The sequence below is a fragment of the Symphalangus syndactylus genome, chromosome 14 (genome assembly GCF_028878055.3).
Source record: "Symphalangus syndactylus isolate Jambi chromosome 14, NHGRI_mSymSyn1-v2.1_pri, whole genome shotgun sequence".
NCBI lineage: Eukaryota > Metazoa > Chordata > Mammalia > Primates > Hylobatidae > Symphalangus > Symphalangus syndactylus.
In genome coordinates, this window is record NC_072436.2 from 23,506,129 (window position 1) to 23,534,115 (window position 27,987).

The following is a 27,987-nucleotide window of genomic DNA, read 5'->3' on the forward strand; positions in this document are numbered from 1 at the left end:
AATAGATTTTTATCCAAGGGATTCCATGTTGTGATTTTTTCCACTGTCCATCAGGGTCACTTTAGATCCTCTAAAGAGCTGGAGTCTAAAGATTCATCTTCAAGTTAGCCCTTTTTAATGAAACTGATGCTTATTTTAATCCAGTTGTCCCGTCAGCCCATAATTCTTTTATTTTGGCTTCTGTCATCTCCTTTTAATGTAGATATACTGATGAAGACTTGAAAATTCACCAAGAATCTTTGGGATCTAATTTCTTCAACCAGTTTACTTTAGGGTCATCTTTACTGTAGGTGGTGGATCTGCCTGGTTCTCCATTCAACACCCTGGAAGAAGAAAGGCATTGCTTACTGTTATAGAGTATATCAAACTAAGCACTCTGTGAAACCTATACAAATACTGTATCAATAGAAATACCAGGTTTAACAAGCACAAAGTCAAGAAAATCAACGATGCCAGATACTGAATTTCTATAGCACTGACCTTTGAACACCTTAGCAATGAGTAAACTGCTGGGTGCAAATGCCATGCAGTGCAAGATCTTTTTTTTTTTTTTTTTTTTGAAACAGGGTCTTGCTCTGTTGCCCATGCTGGATTGCAGTGGCATGATAATGGCTCACTGCAGTCTTGACCTCCCAGGCTCAAGCGATCCTCCCACCCTCAGCCTCCCAAGCAGCTGGAACCACAGCCATATGCCACCATGTTTGGCTAATTTGTAGAGACAGGGTCTCCCTGTGTTGCCCAGGCTGGTCTTGAACTCCTGGCCTCAAGTGATCCTCCTGCCACGGCCTCCCAAAGTGTTGGGATTATAGGCATGAGCCACTGCACCTGGCCTATCTATGATCTTTGATCTAAAATTTCAGCTTCTGGCCAGGTGCAGTGGCTCACACATGTAATCCTAGCACTTTGGGAGGCTGAGGCAGGTGGATCACTTGAGGCCAGGAGTTCAACACCAGCCTGGCCAACGTGGTAAAACCCCATCTTTACTAAAAATACAACATTAGCTGGGTGTGGTGGCACATGCCTGTAATCCCAGCTACTCCAGAGGCTGAGGCAGGAGAATCGTCTGAGCCCAGGAGGTGGAGGTTGCAGTGAGTCGATCTTGCCACTGCACTCAAGCCTGGGTAACAGACTGCAAATCTGACTCAAAAAAAAAAAAAAAAAAAAGAATGGAGTATTGATACATGCTACAACATGGATGAACCTCAAAACATTAAAACATTAGGCTAAGTTGAAAGAAATCTCAAAAGACCACATATTGTATGTTCCATTTAGATAAAATGTCGATAAAAGGCTAATCCATAGAGACAAAAAGTAGACTAGTGGGTGTCAGGGGCTGGAGGAAGGATGGGGAGTGACTTTAAATGGGCATAAAATTTCTTCCTGAAGTGATGAAATGTTCTAAAATTAGATAGTGGTGATGGTTGCACAACTCTTTGTACTGAAGACCATTCAGTTGTGCACTTTAAATGGGTGAATCTTATGGTATATAAATTATATCTCAATAAAAAGGTGAGTTCTGGCCAGGCGCGGTGCCTCACGCCTGTAATTCCACCACTTTGGGAGGCTGAGGTGGGCGGATCACGAGGTCAGGAGTTTGAGACCAGCCTGGCCAAAATGACGAAACCCCCGTCTCTACTAAAAATAGAAAAATTAGCCGGGTGTGGTAGCGCAAGCCTGTAGTCCCAGCTACTCGGGAGGCTGAGGCAGAAGAATTGCTTAAACTCAGCAGGTGGAGGTTGCAGCGAGCCAGGATCATGCTACTGCACTCCAGCCTGGGCGACAGAGAAAGACTACGTCTCAAAAAAAAAAAAAAAAAAAAAAAAAAGAGTTCCAGCCTAGGTAACGTGGTGAAACCTCCTGTCTACAAAAAATACAAAAAATTAGCTGGGCATGGTGGCACACACCTGTAGACCTAGCTACTAGGGAGGCTGAGGTAGGAGAATCCTCTGAGCCCAGGAGCTTCAGGCTGCAGTGAGCTATGATTATGCCACTTTACTGCAGCCTGGGCAACAGAGTGAGACTCTGTCTCAAAAACAAAAACAAACACAAGATGGATTTATTTATTTATTTATTTATTAAAAAAAAAAAAAAAAGAACTAAATCTGGCCGGGCGGGGTGGCTCACCTGTAATCCCGGCACTTTGGGAGGCCGAGGTGGGTGGATCATGAGGTCAGGAGATTGAGACCATCCTGGCCAACATGGTGAAACCCTGTCTCTACTAAAAATACAAAAAAAAATTAGCCAAGTGTGGTGGTGTATGCCTGTAGTCCCAGCTACTCAGGATGCTGAGGCAGAAGAATCTCTGGAACCCGGAGGGAGAAGGTTGCAGTGAGCTGAGATCGCACCACTGCACTCCAGCCTGGGCTACAGAGTGAGACTCCGTCTCAAAAAAAACAAAACAAACAAAAAAAAAGAATAATAAAATTTTACTAGCCCAAGGACATTTGATAAAGTAAATGAAACTTCTTTCAACTTAACAAAACTTATTAGCCACGTCAGGAGTGCTTGCTAATGCCTATGAGCTACGTAAAAGCCTACAAAAAGGTTTCTGGTTGGAGACCTAAGAAAATATATTTTTTTGTTGTTTGTTTGTGTTTTTGAGAAGAAGTCTCGTTCTTGTCACCCAGGCTGGAGTGCAATGGGGCGATCTCAGCTGACTGCAACCTCCGCCTCGCGGGTTCAAGCAATTCTCTTGCCTCAGCCTCCCGAGTAGCTGGGATTACAGGCACCTGACACCACGCCCGGCTAATTTTTGTATTTTTAGTAGAGATGAGGTTTCACCATGTTGGCCAGGCTGGTCTTGAACTCCTGACCTCAGGTGATCTCCTGCCTCGGCCTCCCAAAGTGCTGGTTTTATAGGTGTGAGCCACTGCACCTGGCCAATATGTATTTGTTTCAAAGTATAAAAACTTAACAATTAAAATTAATAAAATGCTGACAAATTACAATGGTATGTCAACCAACTGATAAAACTCATCTCATATAAAATTTGGCTGGGTGTGGTGGCTCATGCCTGTAATCCCAGTACTTTGGGAGGCCAAGGCAGGTGGATTACCTGAGGTCAGGAGTTTGAGACCAGCCTGGCCAACATGGTGAAACCCTGTCTCTAATAAAAATACAAAAATTAGCTGGGCGTGGTGGCGGGCAACTGTAATCCCAGCTACTCAGGAGGCTGAGGCAGGAGAATTACTTGAACCCAGGAGGCAGAGGTTGCAGTGAGCCAAGATCAAGCCACTGCTCCAGGCCTGGGCAACAGAGTGAGACTCCATCTCAAAAAAACAAGCAAACTCATCTCATATAAAACTAATATATATACATATAGATTAATATAGTATGAGATGTGAGCATATTTCACGTTTGACAGGATATCAGGTGAGACTTCCACAAGCCAGGACTATGAAGGTCTTAGGCCAGGATAGCTGCCTCACCCAGCCAATTCTTCCTTTCTTTAAAGTGAGATCTTTCTTAAGGCTTCTATAGTCCTTTCTGGCAATCTTGCTCTTGCCTGGGCACCCAAGTTCCTCAGATACATCAATAATAGATAGTGTTGAAGTTTTTGCCTCCCAGAAAGCAACATCTTTCTCAGTGTATGCAAATAGCTGGGTGACAAAGAAAGTGTGTCATCTTACACTACTCCATAGAGGAGCCCTAGACCCTACCATACAAGGAACCTGGTTCTAGAAATAGCACTTACTGTGTTGTATTTATTCACGTGTCCCCTATTAAACAACTGTGCTCCCTGAGAACTGGGATATCTCATTTACTATCTTTTTTTTTTTTTTTTTTTAAGGTTACAGCATGTGGTATTCCCTGTTGGCCTCTCATCCAAGTACTAACCAGGCCTGACCCAGGTTAACTTCTGAGATCAGATGAGATCAGGCGTGTTCACAGTGGTAGGCCCGTGGACTCATTTGCTTTTGAATCCTAAGGTCTGGCACAACTCCAGACACATGCTCTGTGTTCAAAAAGAGATTTCCTTTTTTTAATTAATTTTTTTATTTTTGAGACAGAGTCTTGCTCTGTCGCCCAGGCTGGAGTGCAGTGGTGTGATCTCAGCTCACTGCAAGCTCCGCCTCCTGGGTTCAAGCGATTCTCCTGCCTCAGCCTCCCGAGTAACTGGGACTACAGGCGCCTGCCACCACTCCCAGCTAATTTTTTGTATTTTTAGTAGAGATGAGGTTTCACCATATTGGCCAGGCTGGTCTCGAACTCCTGATCTTGTGATCCGCCCGCCTCGGCCTCCCAAAGTGCTGGGATTACAGGCGTGAGCCACAGCACAAGGCCAAAAAGAGATTTCTTAATTGGTAAATTATTTTTATTTATGTACTATTCATGGAGATAAGCGCCATGTCCTTGGGTTTTTGTTTTCATGTCATTCTAAATTTCAATCCTCCTTGGAAAAGAAAAGTGTTACAATATCACTACTGGCCAATCATTGTAGTAATAATTGATTTATGCAAGAATCATTAGGCTGGGCACGGTGGCTCACGCCTGTAATCCCAGCACTTTGGGAGGCTGAGGTGGGTGGATCATGAGGTCAGGAGATTGAGACCATCCTGGCTAACACGGTGAAACCCTGTCTCTACTAAAAATACAAAAAAATTAGCCGGGCTTGGTGACGGGCGCCTGTGGTCCCAGCTACTCGGGAGGCTGAGGCAGGAGAATGGCGTGAACTCGGGAGGCGGAGCTTGTGGTGAGCGGAGATCCCACCATTGCACTCCAGCCTGGGTGACAGAGCAAGACTCAGTAACCCCCACCAAAAAAAAAAAAAATAAAGAGAATAATCAATAAATGCTAAAAGGTTTGAATGAAAGTTGGAGGATTACAGTTATTTACACAGTCTCAAAGTGCTTTACACGTAATACTTGTTATATTTTATTTTTTGAGAAGGAGTTTCACTCTTGTCACCTGGCTGGAGTGCAATGGCACGATCTCTGCTCACTGCAACCTCTGCCTCCTGGGTTCAAGTGATTTTCCCACCTCGGCCTCCTGAGTCACTGGGATTACAGGCACCAGCCACCACACCAGGCTAATTTTTGTATTTTTTAGTAGAGATGGGGTTTCACTATGTTGGTCAAGCTGGTCTCCAACTCCTGACCTCAGGTGATCTGCCCGCCTTGGCCTCCCAAAGTGCTGGAATTACAGGCATGAGCCACTGTGCCTGGCTACATAATACTTATTTTACAAAGAGAAAATATTAACTTTGCTGTGAAGACAGCTGGTGGACACCATCTCAACCAATGATCAAAATTAACATCCCCAATAACACACTGGCATCATAGGTCTCCTGCTATGATGCACTAAGAATAGCACAGCATTACTTCCGGGGTATTCCTGCCACAAATGCACAAACTGAATCTAGTCCTGAGAAAAGCAACAGATGTTCCCAAACTGAGGGACATTCTGCAGAACCGACTCCTCAAAAATGTCAAGGCTAGGCCGGGCTAGGTTAGCAAACAGTATTGTATGAAGGTGAATTTTCTTATTTTAATCATCTTACGGTGGTTATGTTCCCATGTAATTCCTTGTTTTTAGAAGATACATGCAAAGTGTTTAGAGGCTGGGTGTGGTGGCTCATGCCTATAATCCCAGTGCTTTGGGAGGTCAAGGCAGGAGTTTGAGAGCTCAGGAGTTCGAGACCAGCCAGGGCAATATAGTGAGACTTCTTCTATGCAAAGAAACACACAAAAAACAAAACTTACCTGGGTGTGGTTGCACACACCTGTACTCCCAGCTTCTTGGGAGGCTGAGGTGGGAAAATTGTTGGAGCCCACGAGGTTGAGGCTGCAGTGAGCCGTGATCATACCATTGTACTCAAGCCTGGGCAACAGAGAAAGACCCTATCTCAAGAAAAAAAAAGTGTTTGGAGGTAAACGGGCAGTGTTTCTGCAGCTTACTCTCAAGTGTTTCAGAAAAAAATATAGATATAGTGAGAATGATAAAGCAAATGTGATAAAATGTTAACATTTGGGGAATGTGGGTGAAGGTTGTATGGGAACTCCCTCTACTATTCTTGCAAGTACAATTATGCAAAAAAGTTACAAAATATTATAATATCTTCTGCCTCTGGACACTAAAGCTATCATGAGATGTTTTCTGTGGCACTAAGGGAATCTGGTAAGCCCGTGAAAGCCGGTCAGAAGGGTTTTCAGTCAGTAGAATTCCCTACCCTTTATCTGTTCTCTCTGCAAGGCCCACCCTGGGCCTAATGACTTTTGCATGGGTCTAGGTAAATTAGATTTAATGCAATATGACTTTATAAATTCCATATGTTAGAATGTCCATCTGGCTACATATATTTAAAAAAATAATAGTGGGGAGGCTAGGTGCAGTGACTCATGACTGTAATCCTAGTGCTTTGGGAAGCCAAGGTGGGTGGATCATGAGGTAAGGAGTTTGAGAACAGCCTGGGCAACATGGTGAAACCCCATCTCTACTAAAATTACAAAAAAAAATCAGCTGGGTGTGGTGGCAGGTGCCTGTAATCCCAGCTACCCGGGAGGCTGAGGCAGGAGAATCGCTTGAACCCGGGAGACAGAGATTGCAGTGAGCTAAGACCGTGCCACTGCACTCCAGCCTGGGCAACAGAGTGAGACTCTGTCTCAAAAAAAAAAAAACTGGCTTAAATGTGATAGAAGTTTAGTTTCTCACTCAAATAACAGAATTCAGATGGTCATTCCAGGGCTGGTATGGGGTCCCCTAATCATCAGAGACTCAAGACGCCTCTAATTTTCTTCTTGTTTTTAGAGACAGAGTCTTGTTCTGTTGCCAAGGCTGGAGTGCAGTGGCGTGATCTTGGCTCACTGCAACCTCCACCTCCCAGGCTCAAGTGATCCTCCCACCTTTGCCTCCCCACTAGCTGGGATTACAGGTGTGTGCCAACCCACCTGGCTAATTTTTGTATTTTGTATTATTATTTTTTTTTAGTAGAGATGGGGTTTCACCATGTTGGCCATGCTGGTATTGAACTCCTGGCCTCAAGTAACCTGCCTGCCTCAGCCTTCCAAAGTGCTGGGATTATAGGTGTGAGCCACTGTCCCCGACACCTCTAGTTTTTTTTTTTTTTTTTTTGAGAAGGAGTCTTGCTTTTGTTGCCCAGGCTAGAGTGCAATGGTGCGATCTCAGCTCACTGCAGCCTCCGTCTCCCGGGTTCAAGAAATTCTCCTGCCTTGGCCTCCCAAGTAGCTGGGACTACAGACACGTGCCACCATGCCCAGCTAATTTTTTGTATTTTTAGTAGGGACAGGGTTTCACCATGTTGGCCAGGCTGGTCTCAAACTCCTGACCTCAGGTGATCCACCCACCTTGGTCTCCCAAAGTGCTGGGATTACAGGTGTGAGCCACCGCACCCAGCCAACACCTCTAGTTTTAACGCTCTGATGTGCTTAGCACACGGCCTCACGATCCAAGCTGGTTGCTCAAGCTCCAGACTGCACATCCATATTCTACCCAGCAGGAAATAGGATGGAACAAAAAAGAGTGCCCATAACCCTTTTTAAAGGACATTTTCTGGATAATGCATACAATAATTTTGATTGCAACTCTTTGTTCCAGGACAATTTCTTTTTGTTTTTGTTTTTGAGACGGAGTTTTGCTTCTTGTTGCCCAGGCTGGAGTGCAATGGTACAATCTTGGCTCATTGCCACCTCCACCTCCCAGGTTCAAGCGATTATCCTGCCTCAGCCTCTGGAGTAGCTGGGATTACAGGCATGCACCACCATGCTAGGCTAATTTTTTATTTTTAGTAGAGATGGCGTTTCTCCATGTTGGTCAGGCTGGTCTTGAACTCCTGACCTCAGGTGATCTGCCTGCCTCAGCCTCCCAAAGTGCTAGGATTACCAGTGTAAGCCACTGTGCCCAGCCTGTTCCAGGACAATTTCTAACTGCAAGAGAGGCTGTGAATTGTAGTCTGGGCAGCCATGTTCCACCTGAAAATCAAGGAGGGAGAGAATGGATATTGGGGTGTGTAACAAACCTGTGTTCCAATGCAAGATAGAAGGAATCAGTAAGAAAAATCTTGCAATTATGACTGAAGTGACAGTATTGAGATCACCTGGTGGCATAAAGGAGCTTTGGAGGTGGGTGGTCTAGGACATGTGATCAGAGACAGGAGATGTTTTCAAAGAGGAGAAGAAAATGGGAACAACCCTAAAGATGCCCTGGAAGGTAGTAACAAAAGACAGGTGAGAGTTCTGGGTAAGAGCTGTAATTCAGTAAGTGATTAAGACTTTAGAAGAGCTGGGTGAGGTGGTTCATGCCTGTAATCCAGGTACTTTGGGAGGCTGAGGCAGGAGGATTGCTTGAGCCCAGAGTTCAAGAACAGCCTGGGCAACATGGCAAAATCCTGTCTCTACAAAAAATACAAAAATCAACCAGGCATGGTGGCATGCGCCTAGTCCCAGCTACTCAGAAAGCTTTGTCAGGAGGATTGCTTGAGACTGGAAGGTGGAAGGTGCAGTGAGCTGAGATCACACCACTGCACTCCAGCCTGGGCAATAGAGTTAGACCCTGTCTCATTAAAAAAAAAAAAAAAAAAAAAAAAAAAAAAAAAAAAAAAAAAGACTGTAGCTGAATAGGGAGAAAGGGAAGAGAAGGAAAACAGGATAAGTAAGAGACAAGGAAGAAAGTGGCTGGGTGCGGTGGTTCACGCCCGTAGTCCCAGTACTTTGGGAGGCCAAGGTGGGCGGATCACCTGAGGTCAGGAGTTTGAGACCAGCCTGGACAACGTGGTGAAACCTCGTCTATACTAAAAATACAAAAATTAGCTGGGCATGGTGGTGCATGCCTGAAGTCCCAGCTACTTGGGAGGCTGAGGTGGGAGAATTGCTTGAACCTGGGAGGTGGAGGTTGCAGTGAGCTGAGATCACGCTAATGCACTGCAGCCTGGGCGACAGAGGGAGACTCTCTCACAAACAAACAAACAAACAAACAAACAACAGGAAGAAAGAAATAGAGGACCCAGTGAGGGATAAAATGGGAATAACAGGAGGCTCAATTTCAGCCCTGCTCTGCCCTGCTTGATGCTGGCTCTTTGGTCCCTGGAACTGTGGCCTCTCACTTTGTAAGAATTCCAGTGAGGGTAGCTTTATTTGGTGTAAAGAACCATCATCCACTTCTTATCATCTTAGTGTTGGAAACTCTCCTGACTTCACATAAAGACTTTAGATAACAAAATCAGGTGGGCAAACATGGTACAAGGGCCAGAAAAAAAAATTAGGCCGCATTTAAAAGAAATCCAACTGTGTGCAGATACGAATGTTAATAACGACTGATAACCCATAGCTTTGCTGCTGTCTTCTGGGACACTGAAGCTATTATGGGAAGGTTTACTGTGGCTCTGATGAGGTCTGGTGAATACTGTGAAAGCTGGTCATGAGGCTTTTGAGTCAACAGATTGTTTTTTAAAGGAGTTCTTTAAAAAACTGCCTTACATGCAATAAACAGTTGGCTCCTTTCTTGTGAGGCAAATCTTTACCTTTGGTCAAGACTATGGAAGGTCTATTGTTGTGGTTCTGATGAGGTTTGGTGAAAATAGTGAAAGGTGCTTACCAGGCTTTTGAGTCAACAGATTTTTTTTTTTTAACTTTTAAGTTCTGGGGTACAAGTGCAGGTTTGTTACTAGGTAAACTTGTGTCATGGGGTTTTGTTGTACATATTATTTTGTCACCCAAGTTTTAAGCCTAGTACCCATTAGTTATTTTTCCCAATCCTCTCCTTCCTCCCACCCTCCACCCTCTGAAAGTCCCCAGTGTGTGCTGTTCCCCTCTATGTGTCTGTGTGTTCTCATCATGTAGCTCCCACTTTTAAGTGAGAACATGCGGTACTTGGTTTTCTGTTCCTGTGTTAGTTTGCTAAGGATAATGGCCTCCAGCTCCATCCATGTCCCTGCAAAGGTCATGATCTTGTTCTTTTTCACCGCTGCATCTTTGCTTTTTTAGTTTCCTTAAACAAACAGTCTTGCATCCAATAAATACTTGGCTCCCTTCTTTTTTTTTTTTTTTGAGACGGAGTCTTGCTCTGTCACCCAGGCTGGAGTACAGTGGCGCGATCTCGGCTCACTGCAAGCTCCGCCTCCCGGGTTCAGGCCATTCTCCTGCCTCAGCCTCTCCGAGTAGCTGGGACTACAGGCGCCCGCCACCACGCCCGGCTAATTTTTTGTATTTTTGGTAGAGACGGGGTTTCACCGTGGTCTCGATCTCCTGACCTCGTGATCCGCCCGCCTCGGCCTCCCAAAGTGCTGGGATTACAAGCGTGAGCCACCGCGCCCGGCCTTGGCTCCCTTCTTGTGAAGAGAATCATAAGGGATATTTTTACCTTTCGGTCAAGCCTATGGGGCAAAGAGATGAGTTAGGGTAAAACATGCACCTGAAGGTTCTGAGGTTTGCTCAAAGCACTTCATTTATAGTTAAAAAAAAAAAAAAGTTTACATTAAAGTACCCTTGAGCTGGAAGGGACCCTTTTCTTTGGGTATAAATATTTCTTTTTCTTTTCTGTGTGTGTGTGTGTGTGTGTTTTTTTTTTTTTTTTTTTTTTTTTAAAGACAGATCCTTGCTCTGTCACCCAGGCTAGAGTGCAGAGGTGCAATCTTGGCTCACTGCAACCTCTGCTTCCTGGGTTCAAGCTATCCTCATGCCTCAGTCTCCCAAGTAGCTGGGATTACAGGTGCACACCACCACACCCAACTAATTTTTGTTCTTTTCTTTTTTTTGAGACAGAGTTTCGCTCTTGTTGCCCAGGCTGGAGTGCAATGGTACGATCTCAGCTCACTGCAACCTCCACCTCCCGGGTTCAACCAACTTTCCTGCTTCAGCCTCCCAAGTAGCTGGGATTACAGGCATGTGCCACCATGCCTGGCTAATTTTGTAGTTTTAGTAGAGATGCAGTTTCTCCATGTTGGTCAGGCTGGTCTTGAACTCCCGACCTCAGGTGATCCACCTACATTGGCCTCCCAAAGTGCTGGGATTATAGGTGTGAGCCACCGCGCCCAACTTCTTTTTTATTTTTTTGAGACGGAGTCTCACTCTGTCGCCCAGGCTGGAGTGCAGTGGCATGATCTCGGCTCACTGAAACCTCCATCTATCGGGTTCAAGCAATTCTCCTGCCTCAGCCTCCCGAGTAGCTGGGATTACAGGCGTCTGTCACCATGTCCAGCTAATTTTGTATTTTTAGTAGAGGTGAGTTTTTGCCATGTTGGCCAGCCTGGTCTCAAACTCCTGACCTCAGGTGATCCACCTACCTTGGCCTCCCAAAGTGCTGGGATTACAGGCGTGAGCCACCGCGCCTGGCCAATTTTAGTATTTTTAGTAGAGGTGTTGGCCAGGCTGGTCTTGAACGCCTGACCTCAGGTGATCCACCCGCCTCAGCCTCCCAAAGTGATGAGATCACAGGTGTGAGCCACTGCACCCTACCAGGTATAAATATTTCTACAGCAGGCTGGAGAGGCTGGAGTTTGCTTTGTTTACATAAATCTTTTCCACTCCACTCATGAGAATTTCATGATTGTAGACACTTGCCTGTGCCGATAATTTCAAAATCTAAAACTGGTGGGGTTTTTGCAAGTTTTGCAAAATATTTTGCAAATCTGGATCTGAGTGCCTTTGAATGGTTTAGGCTGAGACAGTGGGGGCTGCGGCCTAGGACCTATAGTCACTCCCAGGACATGACTCCCCTGAGTCCTCAAATGTTTCTTTAGAGTGCGGACAGGAGACTAAGATGTTAACCAAAGCAGTGAAAACGCAATGAGAATGTTCTGGCGTCTCTGAGTGTATACCCGAGCATTGAGATCAAACAAACTGCTTGGCCTATTAAAAACACACAGAAAGCAACATTTTTGTTTCACAACATATGAGAGGGCAGGTTGCCAAGTACTTGGTTATAATGTGGAATCCATAAAAATAAATTCTGCCCTTTGTCACTTTCTTCATACTGGATTAACCCTATAGCATCAGAAATGGCACAAAAGAATTACGTACTCAAGTCATTTGCACTTGGAATTCTCCCTCTTCACAGTGACTTTTTGTAAAAATGACAAATCAGTTTTCAGTTTCAGTTTTCTCTTCTGTATGTAACTGGCCCATAGGTAGAAAGTGTCAGAAACCTTATTGAATTTTTCTACTGAAGAGGTACCTGCTGGAGACAAAAATTAAAGTTAAATTAACTAGAACAGAAAATGCCTAAGGGTTATTTTCTTCCTTTAAAGTGAAATTTGACTTATAATTAAAACACACTTTGTTTTGTAAGAAGAAAGACATTAGGGGATACTTTTTTTTTCTTCATAGCTGGTTCTTAGCCAAAATCTTCATCACTCGCTCACCTTTCTTCTCTCCCTCCTTCTTTTTTCTTTTCCTTTTCTTTTCTTTTTTTTTTTTTTGAGACAGAGTCTCGCTCTGTCCCCCAGGATGGAGTGCAGTGGCGCGATCTCAGCTCACTGCAACCTCCGCCTCCTGGGTTCAAGCAATTCTCCTGCTTCAGCCTCCCGAGTAGTTGGGATTACAGGCATGTGCCATCATGCGCGGCTAATTTTTTTTTTTTTTTTGTATTTTTAGTAGAGATGAGGTTTCACCATAGTGGCCACGCTGGTCCCAAACTCCTGACCTTGTGATCCACCTGCCTCGGCCTCCCAAAGTGCTGGGATTACAGGCGTGAGCCACCATGCCTGGCCTCTCTTTCTTTCCTTCTTTTTTTCTCTCTTTCCCTCCCTCCCACCCTCTACTCCTCCTTCCCTCTACCCCTCCTTCCCTCTCTCTCTCTTTTTTTGAGAGGGAGTCTTGCTCTGTTACTCAGGCTGGAGTGCAGTGGTGCAATCTTGGCTCACTGCAACCTTCGCCTCCTGGGTTCAAGCCATTCTCCTGCTTCAGCCTCCCGAGTAGCTGTGACTACAGGCACCCGCCACCACGCTCAGCTAATTTGTGTATTTTTAGTATTTTTAGATGGGGTTTCACCATGTTGGCCAGGCTGGTCTTGAACTCCTGACCTCAGGTGATCTGCCTGCCTCGTCCTCCCAAAGTGCTGGGTTTACAGGTGTGAGCCACTGCACCTGACCCTCTTTCTTTCTTTCTTTTGTTAGAAGAGTGAAATCCTTACTTATTGAGGTGAAGGAAATTTAGACCATGTAGTCCAGTGTTTCCCTTTGATGGATAAGAAGGGCCAGATTCAGTAATTAGCCAAAGGTCTCGTGGACCAAGGTCTAAGTCACCTCTAAACCTGGTGCTTTCTGCTTTCCCACAACATCTTAACACCTCTGGAGACCACGCTCACCACGTGAGAATTCGTCACCGAACCCTGTGCTTCCTGCTGTCTTTGCTGAATGAAAAGCTCCACTCTGAACCTTCACTGATGTAGAAATAGGAAGTTGGTCTTGTGGAGCCTAAGTGCCATTCGAGTTGCAGTAGGACCTAGGATGAAAATGTCCTCAGACATAATATCCTATTTTAGTACTGATCTCCTGTAGATTAATCACAAATGCCAAACCCTGGCTACCAGGGGGTTTCTGATTTGTTTTGTTTGCTTGTTCGATATTAGTTATCAATTGAAACATGGGAGATAAAAGGCAGGAAGAAAATAAGTGGGTATTTAACATTCCCTGTTTTAAAACCGTTGAAGTAATAAGAGCTAATCTTCTGTAGACTTACTCTATCCAAGCCGAGGTTTGAGAAGCATGTAATCCCACAGTCCCTGGAAAGGCTATTTTTTTTTTTTTTTTTTTTTTTTTTTTTGAGACGAAGCCTCACTCTGCTGCTCAGGCTGGAGTGCAGTGGCGCAATCTCGGCTCACTGCAACCTCCACCTCCCAGGTTCAAGCAATTCTCCTGCCTCAGCCTCTTGAGTAGCTGGCACTACAGGCACGTGCCACCATGCACAGCTAGTTTTTGTATTTTTAGTAGAGACAGGGTTTCACTATGTCGGCCAGGATGGTCTTGAACTCCTGACCTCGTGATCCACCCGCCTTGGCCTCCCAAAGTGCTGGGATTACAGGCATGAGCCACCGTGCTCAGCCCATGGAAAGGCTATTTTATTATCCCTGTTTCACAGGCAAAGAAACTGTAGCAGAGAGAGGCCGAGGAGCTTGCCTGGGATCAGACAGGTCAGAGGACACAGTGCAACCCAGGGTTTGTGCTTCCCTTACAGGCAACGGGACTGCAGGAACATCATACGTTAAGTCTCTAGACCTGTCTTCAGAGGGTCGCCTTCTGTCTTCAGGCTGCCTTCTTTCTCTTCTGCGGTTCTGAGGCCTTTGTTTCCTTCCTGCTCTGCTGACTCAGGACCCCAGGAAGCCTGGCTTCCTGTCATGGACTGTTCGAGGAAGGCCTGCGGGGCTGCAGAGTCAGCAGAGGGTGCTCCGTGGGAGAGCCTGCAGAAGCCAGAGAGCCAAGGGCCAAGGCTGAGCCACACAGGCGCCTGTGCACACACACGCATACACACTCATTCACACACACACACACTCTCACATACTCTCATGTTCACACATGAACACAAGCACGTTAGCACATACACGTTCACAAATACACACACACAGACGTAAACATTCACACACACTCATCCACACACAAATACACATTCACACATACATGCATTCACACACTCATGCATTCACACACTCATGCTCTCACACACACACACACACACACACAGAACACATCTGACTAGGAGAGAGAAGGAAAAGTAGGGGATTCGAAAGTGAACTGAGAAGCCAGAAACAGCCACTGGATATTCTTGGGAGGCCAGAAATGCTGCAAACTTCTACTATTTCCTTTTAGAAAGGTTCCTGCTTTCATCAGGAAGGAGAAAAATACAGAGCTGCTTTTTTTGTCAAACATATCCACTGAGTTTTAAATTTTTATTTTTATTTTTTTTTGAGACAGAGTCTTGCTCTGTTGCCTAGGCTGAAGTGCAGTTGTTTGATCTCAGCTCACTGCAACCTCCACCTCCTGGGTTGAAGCTATCCTCCTGCCTCAGCCTCCTGAGTAGCTGGGATTACAGGAACGTGCCACCATGCCCCACTAGCTTTTTGTATTTTTAGTAGAGATGGGTTTCAGCAACGTTAGTCAGGATGGTCTTGATCTTCTGACCTTGGCCAACCCCGCGTTGGCCTCCCAAAGTGCTGGGGTTACGGGTGTGAACCACCGCGCCCAGCTGAATATTTATTTATTTATTTATTTATTTATTTATTTATTTATTGAGATGGAGTCTCGCTGTCACCCAGGCTGGAGTGCAGTGGTGCGACCTTGGCTCAATGCAACCTCCAGCTCCGGGGTTCAAGCAATTCTCTGCCTCAGCCTCTTGGGTAGCTGGGATTACAGGCACCCGCCAACACGCCCGGCTAATTTTTGTATTTTTAGTAGAGACAGGGTTTCATCACCTTGGCCAGGCTGGTCTTCAACTCCTGACCTCATGATCCACCTGCCTTGGCCTCCCAAAGTGCTGGGATTACAGGTGTGAGCCACCGTGCCAGTCTGTTTTCTTTTAGCCTTTTCTTATTGTGAAATATAACACACTATAGAAAAGTGTATGAAACAGAGATAGCTCATTGTTTTATCACACAGCAAAGAGCCATGTCACAAAACATCGGGTCAAGAAATGTACCATCATGAGCAACTTGAACCCTCACTCATGCTTCCCTCCTCCTTTTAGAGGCAACCACAGTCCTAAATTTTATGGCAATTGTCTTCTTGCTAAGCATGTGCCTGTCAATGTTGTAGTTTAATTTTGTTTGCCTTTTGTTTTTTGAGACGGGGTCTTGCTCTGTTGTCCAGGCTGGAGTGCAGTGGCGTGATCTCAGATCATTGCAGCCTCCACCTCCTGGGTTCAAGCGATTTTCCTGTGTCAGCTTCCTGAGTAGCTGGGATTAGCATGGTGTGCGCCACCATGCCTGGCTAATTTTTGTGTAGAGATGGGTTTTTACCATGTTGGCCATGCTGGGCTTGGAACCCCCGGCCTCAAGTGATTGGCCTGTCTAGGCCTCCCAAAGTGCTGGGATTACAGGCCTGAGCCACTATTCCTTGCCTGCTGTGGGGTAATTTACGGCATGAATGTGGAAGTTTGCTCATTCCACTGCTGAGGTACATCTGGGTCTGCCCCCAACTTTTGGCTATTATGATTCATATTGCTACAAATACTTATAGAATATTCTAATACAAATACTCATGTCTTTTGAGGTACAAGTTCATATACTTCCTGGAGTGAAATTGCTGGGGTACAGAGGATGTTCAACGTCAGTAGATACTGCCAGTTTTCCAAAGTGGTTATACCAATCCAAACTTGACCCAGCTGTATTTGAGATTCCATTGCCCTGCATCCTAACCATCTCTCTGTATTGTCAGCCTTTTTAAGCCCTTCTGCTGGGTGTGTGCTGCTATCTCATCATGATTTTAATTTGTATTTATTTGCTTATGAGTGAGGTTGAGCAGTTTCAAACACCTTTATTGGTCATTTGGATATCTTTTCTGGTGCATTGCCTGTTAATGGCTTTTATCTGGTTTTCTTTTGGGTTCTTTTTTTTCCTTATTGATATGTAAGAATCCTTTATATATTCTAGATCTAAGTCCTTTGTTATTCGTGCTGTAAATATCCTTTTCCACGTGTGACATGACATTGCACTCTTTTAATGTTTTGTAGTGTACACAATTTCTTAATTTTAATGCAGTCAAATTTATTAATTTTTTCTTCTTTTTGGTTGATTTTTGTGTCCTGTTTAATAATTCTTTCCTACTTTCAGGTCACAAAGATATTTTAATATTATCTCCTAGTTCTGTGGTACCCAATATGGTAGCCATCTGTGACTACTTAAAACAGAAATGAATTAAAATGAAACAAAAGCCAGGCGCGGTGGTGCACGCCTGTAATCCTAGCACTTTGGGAGGCTATGGCAGTGGGGTGGGGGGGCGGATCACAAGGTCAAGAGATCGAGACCATCCTGGCCAACATGGTGAAACCCTGTCTCTACTAAAAACACAAAAATTCGCTGGGCATGGTGGTGTGTGCCTGTAGTCCCAGCTACTCAGGAGGTTGAGGCAGGTGAATCGCTTGAACCGGGGTGGTGGAGGTCGCAGTGAGCCGAGATTGCACCACGGCACTCCAGCCTGGCAACAGAGCAAGACTCTGTCTAAAAAAAAAAAAAAAAAAAAAAATAAATAAATAAATAAATAAAAATTCCTGTTGCCTGTATTAAAGCACAGATCACAGAATACTTTCATTTTCTCTTGATTTGTACTGTTTGAGGAGCTTTATTGTTTTTTCTTACACATTTAAATCTACAACCCACCTGGAATTAATTTTTCTTTGTAGAGGTTAGGTGTCTTTCTTCTTTTTTTTGGAGACAAGGTCACTCTGGAGTGAGACCTTGTCTGGAGTGCAGGGGAGTGGTCTCTGCTTACTGCCACCTCCGCCTCCCGGATTCAAGCAATTCTCGTGCCTTAGCCTCCGCGGTAGCTGGGACCACAGGCATGCACCACCACGCCCAGCTAATTTTTTGTATGTTTAGCAGAGATGGGATTTCACCAAAAATTAGCTGGGCATAGTAGCACACGCCTGTAATCCCAGCTACTTGGGAAGCTGAGGCATGAGAATCACTTGAACCTAGGAGGCGGAGGCTGCAGTGAGCCAAGATCGCACCACTGCATTCCAGCCTGGGCAACACAGCGAAACTGTGTCAAAAAAAAAAAAAGCCGGGCATGGTGGCTCACGACAGTACCAGCACTTTGGGAGGCCGAAGCGGGCGGAGCACGAGGTCAGGAGAACAAGACCATCCTGGCTAACATGGTGAAACCCCGTCTAGCTGGGAGCAGTGGCTCACGCCTGTAATCCCAGCACTTTGGGAGGCCGAGACAGGCGGATCACGAGGTCAGGAGATCGAGACCATCCTGGTTAACACGGTGAAATCCCGTTTCTACTAAAAATACAAAAAATTAGCTGGGCGTGTTGGCGGGCGCCTGTAGTCCCAGCTACTCGGGAGGCTGAGGCAGGAGAATGGCGTGAACCTGGGAGGTGGAGCTTGCAGTGAGCTGAGATCGCGCCACTGCACCCTAGCCTGGGCGACTCAGAGAGACTCCATCTCTCTCCATAAAGAAAAAAAAAATAGACTTAGCAGGGGCTTAATTTTATTGGGCTTTTCAAAGAATTAACTTTAGCCTATGTTTTCATTTCTTTGTGCTTAATTAGATGTTCTTTTTCTAATTTCTCAACAAGAGTACTTTATTCTTATTCCAGTCTTATTTTCTAATACAGGCATTAAAAATACTTTAATTAAAAACTTTCCATTGAAGTATGGCTTTAGCTGCATCTCAATTTTGAGGATGTAATATTTTTATGAACTATCAGTTTAAAATATTTTCTAATCCCATTGTGATTTTTAAAAAAATCCGTGAGTTATTTACAAGTATATATATAGTTTCCGAACATGTACATATTTCCTAATTTTTAAAATTCTTATTTTCTAGCTTAATTGTGTCATTGTCTGAGAATGTACTCTGCATGATTTACATCATTTGAAATTTGTTGGAACTTGCTATATTGCCGAGCATTTCATAAACATTCCATGTATACTTGAAAAGAATCCGGGATCTGCAGTTGCGGGTGCACTATTCTATGTGTGTCCATTTGGTTAAAGTTTGCTTATCCAGTTGTTCAGATCTATTGCTTACTAATTTTGCATATGCTTCTTTTAACAGTTACTGATAGACATAACTTCTGCTATAATTGTAGATCTGTCTCCTTGGAATTCGGACTATTTTTTGCTTTATATATTTTGAGCCTATGTTTATCAGCAACACACAAACTTAGAATTGTTATATCTTCTTGGTGAATTGAGAATATTAACATTATCCAGTGTCTTTCTTTATTTTTAGTAATGCTGTTTGCCCTAAAGCCTACTTTATTTTGGTCAGTCTTTGCATGGTTGGTGTTTAGATTTTTTTTTTTTTTTTTTTTTTTTTTTTTGAGACTCAGTCTTGCTATGTCTCCCGGGCTGGAGTGCAGTGGCACGATCTCGGCTCACTGCAACCTCTGCCTCCCCGGTTCAAGCGATTTCTCCTGCCTCAGCCTCCCAAGTAGCTGGGATTACAGGCACACACCACCACGACGGCTAATTTTTTTTTGTATTTTTAGTAGAGATGGGGTTTCACCATGTTGGCCAGGCTGGTCTTCAACTCCTGACATCAGGTGATCCGCCCATCTTGGCCTCCCAAAGTTCTGGGATTACAGGTGTGAGGCACCGCACCCAGCCTCAAATTTTTTAGTTTTGTAAATTGTGATAAAATACGTGTAATAGAAAATTTCCCATCTAAGAGTTTTTAAGTATACAGGTCAGTAAAGTACATTTGACCTGTTTTGCCAACTGATCTCTAGAACTCTTTTCATCTTGCAAAATTAAAACTATGCCCATTAAGTAACAACTTCCCATTCTCTCCTACCCCAGCCCCTGGCAACCACCCTTCTACTCTCTGTATAAATTTGACTACTGTAGGAACCTCATATAAGTGGAGTCATACAGTATGTGTACTTTTGTATCTGCTTTATTTTACTAACCTAATGTCCTCATGGTTCATCCATGTGGTAGCATGTGTCAGAATTTTCTTCCTTTTTGAGACTTAAGGCCAGACATGGTGGCTCACACTTGTAATCCAGCACTTTGGGAGGCAGAGGTGGAATGGAGACCAACCTAGGCAACATAGGGAGACCCCAACTCTACAAAAAAATTAAAAAATTAGCTAGGCATGGTGGCATGTGCCTATAGGTGTGCCACCTACTCAGGATGCTGAGGTGGTAGGATTGCTTGAGCACAGGAGGTTGAGGCTGCAGTGAGCCTTGTTCGTGCCACTGTACTCCAGCCTGGGCGACAGAGCGAGACCCTGTCTCAAAACAAAAATTAATATTTCACTGTATGTATGTACCACATTGTATTTATCCATCCATCCATCAGTGGGCACCTGTGTTGTTTTCATCTTTGGCCGTTATGAATAATATTACGAATGTGTCTGTACAAATATTTGTTTGAGATCCTGCTTTCAATTCCTTTGGGCATATACCCAGAATTAAAACTGCTGGATTACATGGTGATTCTATGTTTAATTATTATTATTATTATTTTGAGACGGAGTCTTGTTTTGTCGCCCAGGTTAGAATGCAATGGCATGGTCTCAGCTCACTGCAACTTCCGCCTCCCAGGTTCAAGTGGTTCTTGTGCCTCAGCTTCCTGAATAGCTGGGATTACAGGCATGTGCCACCACACCAGGCTAATTTTTGTATTTTTAGTAGAAATGAGGTTTTGCCATGTTGGCCCGGCTGGCCTTGAACTCCTGACCTCAAGTGATCCGCCCACCTCAGCCTCCCAAAGCATTGGGATTACAGGCATGAGCCACTGCACCTGGCCTGTATGTTTAATTTTTGAGGGCCTGCTATACTGTTTTCTTTAGCAGCTGTACCATTTTACGTTCCCATTAGCAATGTGCAAGGGTGCATCCTTGACAACACTTGTTATTTTCTGTTTTTTTTTTTGTTTGTTTTTTTCCTGATAGTGGCCATCTTAATGGGTGTGAGGTGGTATTCTTTGCCCATTTTAAAACCAGATTGGGTTTTTTTTTTTTTTTTTTCGGTCATTGTTGTTGAATTGTAGGCATTCTTTGTCTATTCTGGATGTTAACCCCTTACCAGATACATGATTTGTAAATATTTCCTCCCATTTCTCTCATTCTGTAGGTTGTCTTTCATTTTGTGTTTTTTTTGGGGACAGTAACTCTCTGTTGCCCAGGCTGGAGTGCAGTGGTGTGATCCCGGCTCACTGTAACCTCCGCCTCCCGGGTTCAAGCGATTCTCAGTCTGCTGAGTAGCTGGGATTACAGGTGTGCACCATCACACCCAGCTAATTTTTGTATTTTTAGTAGAGACAGGGTTTCGCCATGTTGGCCAGGCTGGTCTTGAACTTCTGGCCTCAAGTGATCCGCCCTCCTCAGCCTCCCAAAGTGCTGGGATTACAGGTGTGAGTCACCGCATCCGGCCATGCAGGTTGCTTTTCACTCTGTTTGCATGGCTTGTCTTTGTCTATATGGTTACTTCTTTTTTTTTTTTTTTTGAGACAGAGTCTCACTCTGTCACCCAGGCTGGAGTGCAATGGCACAGTCTCAGCTCACTGCAACCTCTGCCTCCCAGGTTCAAGCAATTCCCCTGCCGTAGCCTTCTGAGTAGCTGAGATTACAGGTGTGTGCCACCACGCCCACCTATTTTTTGTATTTTTAGTAGAGACGGAGTTTCACCATGTTGGCCAGGCTGGTCTTGAACTCCTGACCTCAGGTGATCCACCCGCCTCAGCCTCCCAAAGTGCTGGGATTACAGGAATGAGGCACCGCGCCCAGCCTATACTATTTTAAATTTTTAAAATCCATATCTTTTAGGTTTATTTCTTGATAACAGCATATAATTAGTTTTATAACTAGGGCAATTAGTTTATTTATGAATACATTTAAAGTAATTACTGATATAATTTGTTTAAATCCCACCTATTTTGCGTGTTTTTTTTTTTTTTTTTGAAATGGAGTCTCGCTCTGTTGCCAGGCTGGAGTGCAGTGGTGCGATCTCGGCTCACTGCAACCTCTGTCTCCTGCCGGGTTCAAGCGATTCTCCTGCCTCAGCCTCCCAAGTAGCTGGGATTACAAGCGCCTGCCAACACGCCTGGCTAATTTTTGTATTTTTAGTAGAGACGGGGTTTCACCATGTTGGCCAGGATGGTCTCGATCTCTTGACCTCGTGATCCACCCGCCTCAGCCTCCCTAAGTGCTGGGATTACAGGCGTAAGCCACCCTGCCCAGCCTTTTGTGGTCTTTTTAATCAGTATTTGCCTTCTTTTGAATTTATTATTGTCTTCCCTCTATGCTAGCTTGGGAATTATTCATTCTTTCACAGGTCTAGTGATTATCTTAGATATTACAACATGCATCTTTGCCTTTGTCAATGTCTAGTCTTAACTGGTACTTTAGTCGTATTGCTGGATAATGTAAATACTGTGGACTTTTTTTTTTTTTTGAGACGGAGTCTTGCTCTGTCAACCAGGCTGGAGTGCAGTGACGCGATCTCCCCTCACTGCAAACTCCGCCTCCCGGGTTCACGCCATTCTCCTGCCTTAGCCTCCCGAGTAGCTGGGACTATAGGCGCCTGCCACCACACCTAGCTAATATTTTGTCTTTTTAGTAGAGACGGGGTTTCACTGTGTTAGCCAGGATGGTCTTGATCTCCTGACCTTGTGATCCGTCCTCCTCAGCCTCCCAAAGTGCTGGGATTACAGGCGTGAGCCACCGCGCCTGGGCTACTTTGGACCATTTTAACTCCACTAACTACAACCACCACCCTTCTCAGATTTATACTCACTGTTACCAAAAATATTTCAATTCTAGATGTACTTTACAGTCCTCAAGGCATTATAATTCTTTTTTTTTTTGAGACAGTCTCACTCTGTCATCCAGACTGGAGTGCAGTGGCATGATCTCAGCTCACTGCAGCCTCCGCCCCTCAGGTTCAAGCGATTCTTGATTCTCCTGCCTCAGCCTCCCGAGTAGCTGGGATCAGATGACAGGCGTGAGCCACCACGTACAGCTAATTTTTGTATTTTTCGTAGAGACAGGGTTCGCCATTTTGGCCAGGATGGTCCCCAACTTCTGGTCTCAAGTGATCCACCTGCCTTGGCCTCTCAAAGTGCTGAGATTACAGGCGTGAGCCACCATGGGCAGCCCATTATAATTATTTCTTTTTTTTTTTTTGAAATGAAGTCTCTCTCTTGTCACCCAAGCTAGAGTGCACTGGCACGATCTCGACTCACTGCAACCTCTGCCTCCCAGGTTCTAGTGTTTCTCCTGTCCCGGCTTCTGCAGTAGCTGGGATTACAGGTGCCTGCCACCATGCCCGGCTAATTTTTGTACTAAAGCAAATAACCAGGGAGTGTAGTTGTAGAAGAGAAACCCAAGGACTGAACCTTGGGACTCTCCAAGCAGCAGAAAATGAAGGCACTGTGACCGGGCACAGTGGCTCACGCCTGTAATCCCAGCAGTTTGAGAGGCTGAGGCGGGCGGGTCACTTGAGGCTAGGAGTTCGAGACCAGCCTGGTCAACATGGTGAAACCCTGTCGCTACTAAAAATACAAAAATTACCTGGGCATGGTGGTGTGCGCGTGTGGTGCCAGTATTTGGGAGGCTGAGGCAGGAGAATCGCTTGAACCCGGGAGGCGGAGGTTGCAGTGAGCCAAGATTGCACCACTACACCCCAGCCTGGGTGACAGAGAAAGACACTGTCTCCAAAAAAAAAAAAAAAAAAAAGAAAAGAAAAGAAGCCATGGCCAGTGGGAGCAGAGGAGAAAGAAAAAATGAGGGAAGGAAGAGGGATGTGATGTCGGGGGGATCAGTTAGTTAGGGCTGTGTGTGTTCATCAGATCAGAATCAGAATTGAGCCAAATCAAGGGTGGCCAAGGGACCTGTTTTCCCTCAACACTGTTCCTTTCTGCCTGCCTCTAGCTGTGTGTGGTCAGAGTGGTCTGAAGAGATGCGAGGCAGGACCCTCAGCATCTCACTTCACACTTTAGCACTCCCTTTCATCAACACGCCCATCCCTGAGAGTTTGGTCATGTACTTGACTAATACTTGGTGAACGTCTATGTATGTGCCAGGCCCTGGTCTAGTCGCTGAGGCAAATAAGCCAGACAGAGCCTGTGCCCTGATGGAGCATATGCTCAAATGGGGGCGGGGCAGATAAGAAACAACTAACAACAGATAAACAAGAGAACTGTTTTTTGAGATGGAGTCTCGCTCTGTCACCCAGGCTGGAGTGCAGTGGCACGATCTCAGCTCACTGCAACCTCCACCCCACAGGTTCAAGCAATTCTCCTGCCTCAGCCTCCCGAGTAGCTGGGATTACAGGCACGCTGTAATTTTTGTACTTTTAGTAGAGACAGGGTTTCACCATCTTGGCCAGGCTGGTCTTGAACCCCTGACCTTGTGATCCACCCGCCTCGGCCTCCCAAAGTGCTGGGATTACAGGCATGAGCCATGGCATCCGGCCTAAACAAGGGAACTTCTAACACAGGTCAAGTGTTCAGAGTGACTTGGTCTGGCTAGGGGGATCACAAAAGTCCTCTTCGAGGAGACCTAAATATGATGAAAAGATGATGACGGGCCGGGCGTGGTGGCTAACGCCTGTAATCCCAGCACTTTGAGAGGCCAAGGCAGGTGGATCACGAGGTCAGTAGTTCAAGACCACCCTGGCCAAGATGGTGAAACCCTGTCTCTACTGAAAATACAAAAATGAGCTGGGCGCGGTGGCGGGTGCCTGTAATCCCAGCTACTCAGGAGGCTGAGGCAGAGAATAGCTTGAACCTGGAAGGCGGAGGTTGCAGTGAATTGAGATGGCGCTACTGCACTCTAGCCTGGGCGACAGAACAAGACTCTGTCAAAAAAAAAAAAAAAAAAAAAAAAAAAAAAGATAATCAGATCTGGGGGAATAGGGTTCTCACTGGAAGGAAGCTTGGGGCGCTGCAGGGAAATAAAGAAGGCCAGCCTGGACCCCTGCTGGTGAGGGAAGGTGGGACCACCTCACACAGGAGCTTGCAGACCAGGGTTGGGAATTTGGGTTTTATTCCAAGGTTTCAGCAGAGAAGTCTAGATCTGATTTACATTCATCAAATGTCACAGGGTTGGTCAGGTGGAGGACGCATTGTAGGTATCCAGGAGGGGCAGGGAGAAGAGTCAGCAGGCCATCCTAGCTCAGGCAACAGGCGGTATATTTGACAAGGTTGGGCTTGGATGCACACACTGGAGGCAGTGAATGGGTTGGGCAGTCACACAAACTGAACACTTATTTGGGTCAATGCCTATACAAGGCAAAGAAAGGCTGCCTATCAAAGAAACGTGTTTGGGAGACATAGTCCTTGCCCTCAGCTTATTTCCTGTTTACTTATATTAGATGGGTGCAAAAGTCATTGCGGCTTTTGTCATTACTTTTGCATAAACTCAGACCACACACCTAAAGGTGCCATGCAAACAAAACCACCATTAAGTCAGTGCATACCAGTGGCTAAATGAGTGCAAAAGAGGAATTGGAAAAGAAGCACCTGGGGTACCCTGGAAAGAGACATTGGAGCCTTCTTTAGACGGGCCAAGCATTCCCTTTTCCAGCAGGAGGAGCGCTGCCTCCCCCCAGCCTAGCCCATGCCCTTGGTGGCTACCTTGCTGGGCCGTCTAAGAACCTGGCTCCAGGCTCCAGTTTCTCCACTTATTCCGAGGTGAGAAGCGGGTGACTCAGGGGAGGTTGCTCCCCAGCTCGCTGCGTTCTTGGCTGGGAATGACTCACTACCTCGTTCCCTCCTTCACGAGTGACTCGGGGCCAATCCCTTAACGTGTCTACACCTTCTCATCAGACCGAGACAATTGCCTGGTGGAGTTTTTGGCTCCCCAGGGGCAGGCCTCCTGTCTGCCACCGTCCACGTTCCTAGTGAGGCTGTTGATAGGGTCTGGAGGAGCGTAAAACCCTTGGGTAGACCCAAGGCCCCAGGCCCTCCCCGTGCACCGAAAGGGGGTTTTAATGCCAGTGCTTCTGCGTTCTTCTAAGGGTAGAGCCGTTCAACAGCATTTTGTACCGAATACAATTCGCAAGCATTCCTGTCTTGGAGGATTTTCTTTTGGGTATCTCCTTGTTGTAAAAACTTGCTTGGAAAAAAAAAAAAGGAACTGGAGCAGGCCTCCAAGACAGCAAAGCAGGGACCAGAGGCTCTGGGGAGAGCGCGGGAGGAGGCTGACCAAGGGGCCTCCGTTGCTGGGGGGACCTGGGCGGCTGGACGCCGGGGCCAGTACGCTGCTCGCCCCGCGCAGCCGAAAGTGGGCGCGGTGTCGCGGGGAGAGGATGCCCGGCAGCAGTGTGGACGGCGGGCTGTGGGTGCTCGCCCGGGTCAGAGACCTCGGCCCGCGCCAAGGCGCCCCACACTTTCCAGCGCAGCGGGTCGCAGCCCGGAGACGCCGGGCGTCCCCACCTCCAGCCTCCCGAGCTGCAGCGGCGCCCGCGGCTCTCCCCCCGCCCGCGAGGTGGACCCGGACTGGCGCACCCTGCTCTCCGCCCGGGACCCTCCCCCGAGCCCTGGCTGCCTCCGCGCCCCGCCCCGCCCGGAGCCCGGAGCCCGCAGCCCGCGCCCCGGATTACCTGCCCCGGAGTCACAGTCCGCAGCCGGGACGCTCCCAGGCTGGCTCCGCGGAGCCCTGAGCCACATTCCTAGGGGAGGGGTCCCCACCTAGAGGGTCGCTGATCACGTTACCCGCCGGGAGGAGGAGACCGCGGGAGGCAGAGTAAACAAGGGGTAAAAAGTTGCATTTGGCCCTTTTTTTTTTTAATCGTGCTTCGACGCTGGTGGACTCGGGGACACGGCGTCCTCCCAGTTCCCGGAGCCCAACGGCCCCGGGGCGGTTTCCCAGGGCAGAGGCACCTCTCTGGGCGGCGGGTGCGGAGCTGGTCCGCGCGGCCCTGAAGGCGACCCTGGCCGCTCGCTGGCTTCCTGGAAGCGCGGCCGCAGGAGCAGAAACGCTCACATCCACGCGCACAAATAAATCCGCGAGCAGCTCCGCGCCGCGGGCAGCAAGGAAGCCTCGGGTTGATTCAATGCAGACGCGGGGAGTCTGCCCGGGCAGGAGCGCGGCGGGGCGAGAGGACCGGGCGTGGGGGCAGGGAGGCCGGGGCAGGAGAAAGAGAGACAAACCCCAAAGCCACGTTTTAAAAATGCGGGTGAATTTTCAATGCCGTCAGCCCGGGGGAGGGGAAGGGGCCAGCTGCAGGCGCCGGGGTCGGCGGTCCACCCGGGGCAACTTTCGGGCGGGAGGCGCGGCTGGAGGGGGCGGCGCCGGCGGCGGGAGGCGGGAGTCGGGGGCTGGGGGGAGTCACTTTAAAGGCTCTTTCTTACCCATAATGCTTTGTGGGGACGTTGACAAGTGGATCCAAGATGGCGTAGAAAGTAATGACAGGTAAGTCCTGACTTTCCCCTTCTCTGCTCCTGGGGCCGCTCCGCGAGCTCCCGGAGCTCTCCGGTGAGGGGACGCGACTCCCCTCCGGTGTCCTGGACCCCGGGCGCGGCGGCCTCGGGGCAGGCTGGGGGCCGGGGCGGCCCGCGGCGGGGCCTGGGAAGCGGGGCTCTTCGAGGCGAGGCCCGGACGCCGGGGCTGTTTACAGCTTCTTCTCCTACTTAGTCCCCTTCCCCTCCGCTGGGGCCCGCGGCGCCCTGGGCCCTGGCCGGAGAGAGGGCCTTGCACGCCCGGCCCGGGAGCCTGCGGGAGGTTTCTCCGGCCCGGAGCACTCTGGGAGGGGGACTCGAGCCTCCCGGCACGTTCCCCTCCTCCGGGTCGCGGCTGGGGGTGGGGAGCGTGCGGCCTCCCACGCCCCGCTCGATGCCCCCCTCAGGGCTCGGACTTCCACCGGGTGGGGCGGGGGTTGGAGAGGGGGCGTGGGGAAAAGTGGGTCAGGGGTGCGCCCCCTCCCTCCCCCGCGGAGGGCTGTCGGCCCGAGATACACTTTCTTCCCCCCTTTCCCCGCCCCCTCCTCGGAAATGCTCTTTAGCCCACAAGCACATCAACCAAAATAAAGATAGGCTCTCTTTTCCTGGAGATTCCTTGAGAGTACTCCAGTACCCTTTTCAAGGGCTCACAGACTGCAGTCTTACCTAGGGAACTTTGATTCCTCTCCCCCAAATTATTGGAGCCTTCTGCACCCTCGCCTTTGCTGAGAAATCTTCAGGCAGGGCTGGAAGCCAGGGTCCTCTGATTGTTCTTGGATCGGGATCCTCAGGTTTTATTTGCAACTGAAAAATTGTCATTCCTTCTCCCTCACAACTTAACACTTTTCAGGCAAATCATTAATATAATAAAAAGTGTAACTTCAGAGACAGTGGATTCCTGGAGCGGGGGAAGGAGGGAGGAGTTGTCTGTCTTGCCTAGTTTGTTCTTAATTTTGCTCTCTCTTAAACTCATATTAATGAAATTTC

The 27,987-nt window shown here is 47.1% G+C and overlaps 2 protein-coding genes and 1 non-coding gene across 8 annotated transcripts in view; 1 reads left to right on the forward strand and 2 right to left on the reverse strand.

Annotated features, from left to right (window-relative positions):
- Positions 1–92: 92 nt before the first annotated feature.
- On the reverse strand, positions 93–27,819 carry LOC129462922 (uncharacterized). Its single transcript, XM_055243410.1, has 5 exons — positions 27,715–27,819; positions 27,275–27,557; positions 26,914–27,188; positions 26,163–26,632; positions 93–323 (listed from the first exon to the last, which is right to left on the reverse strand). The coding sequence occupies exons 1-4, from the start codon at positions 27,817–27,819 to the stop codon at positions 26,174–26,176; spliced, it is 1,122 nt and encodes a 373-aa protein (XP_055099385.1). The 3' UTR covers positions 93–323; positions 26,163–26,173.
- On the reverse strand, positions 395–534 carry LOC129463325 (small nucleolar RNA SNORA8). The gene has a single exon (XR_008651117.1). It is a non-coding gene; the product is annotated as a small nucleolar RNA SNORA8 (small nucleolar RNA).
- The window catches only part of HELZ (helicase with zinc finger), a 177,959-nt gene continuing 176,235 nt past the window's right edge, over positions 26,264–27,987 (forward strand). For 3 of the 6 annotated variants that reach the window (XM_063617483.1, XM_063617484.1, XM_055243307.1), the window contains exon 1: positions 26,908–26,974. The gene's annotated coding sequence lies outside the window, so the exon portion shown is untranslated. Of the gene's footprint in view, positions 26,317–26,892; positions 26,975–27,987 lie in introns of those variants that run through there. The other 3 variants (XM_055243309.1, XM_063617485.1, XM_055243311.2) reach the window with 2 other exon arrangements.

Excerpts from the sequence above, each read along its gene's own strand:
- LOC129462922 (XM_055243410.1), bottom strand. The coding sequence starts at position 27,819 with ATGACAATTTTTCAGTTGCAAATAAAACCTGAGGATCCCGATCCAAGA. Across the intron at positions 27,558-27,714 it reads ATTTCTCAGCAAAGGCGAGG|AGCATTTCCGAGGAGGGGGC; the intron begins GTGCAGAAGGCT and ends TGTGGGCTAAAG. Across the intron at positions 27,189-27,274 it reads GCCGGAGAAACCTCCCGCAG|GAGAAGAAGCTGTAAACAGC; the intron begins GCTCCCGGGCCG and ends GGGACTAAGTAG.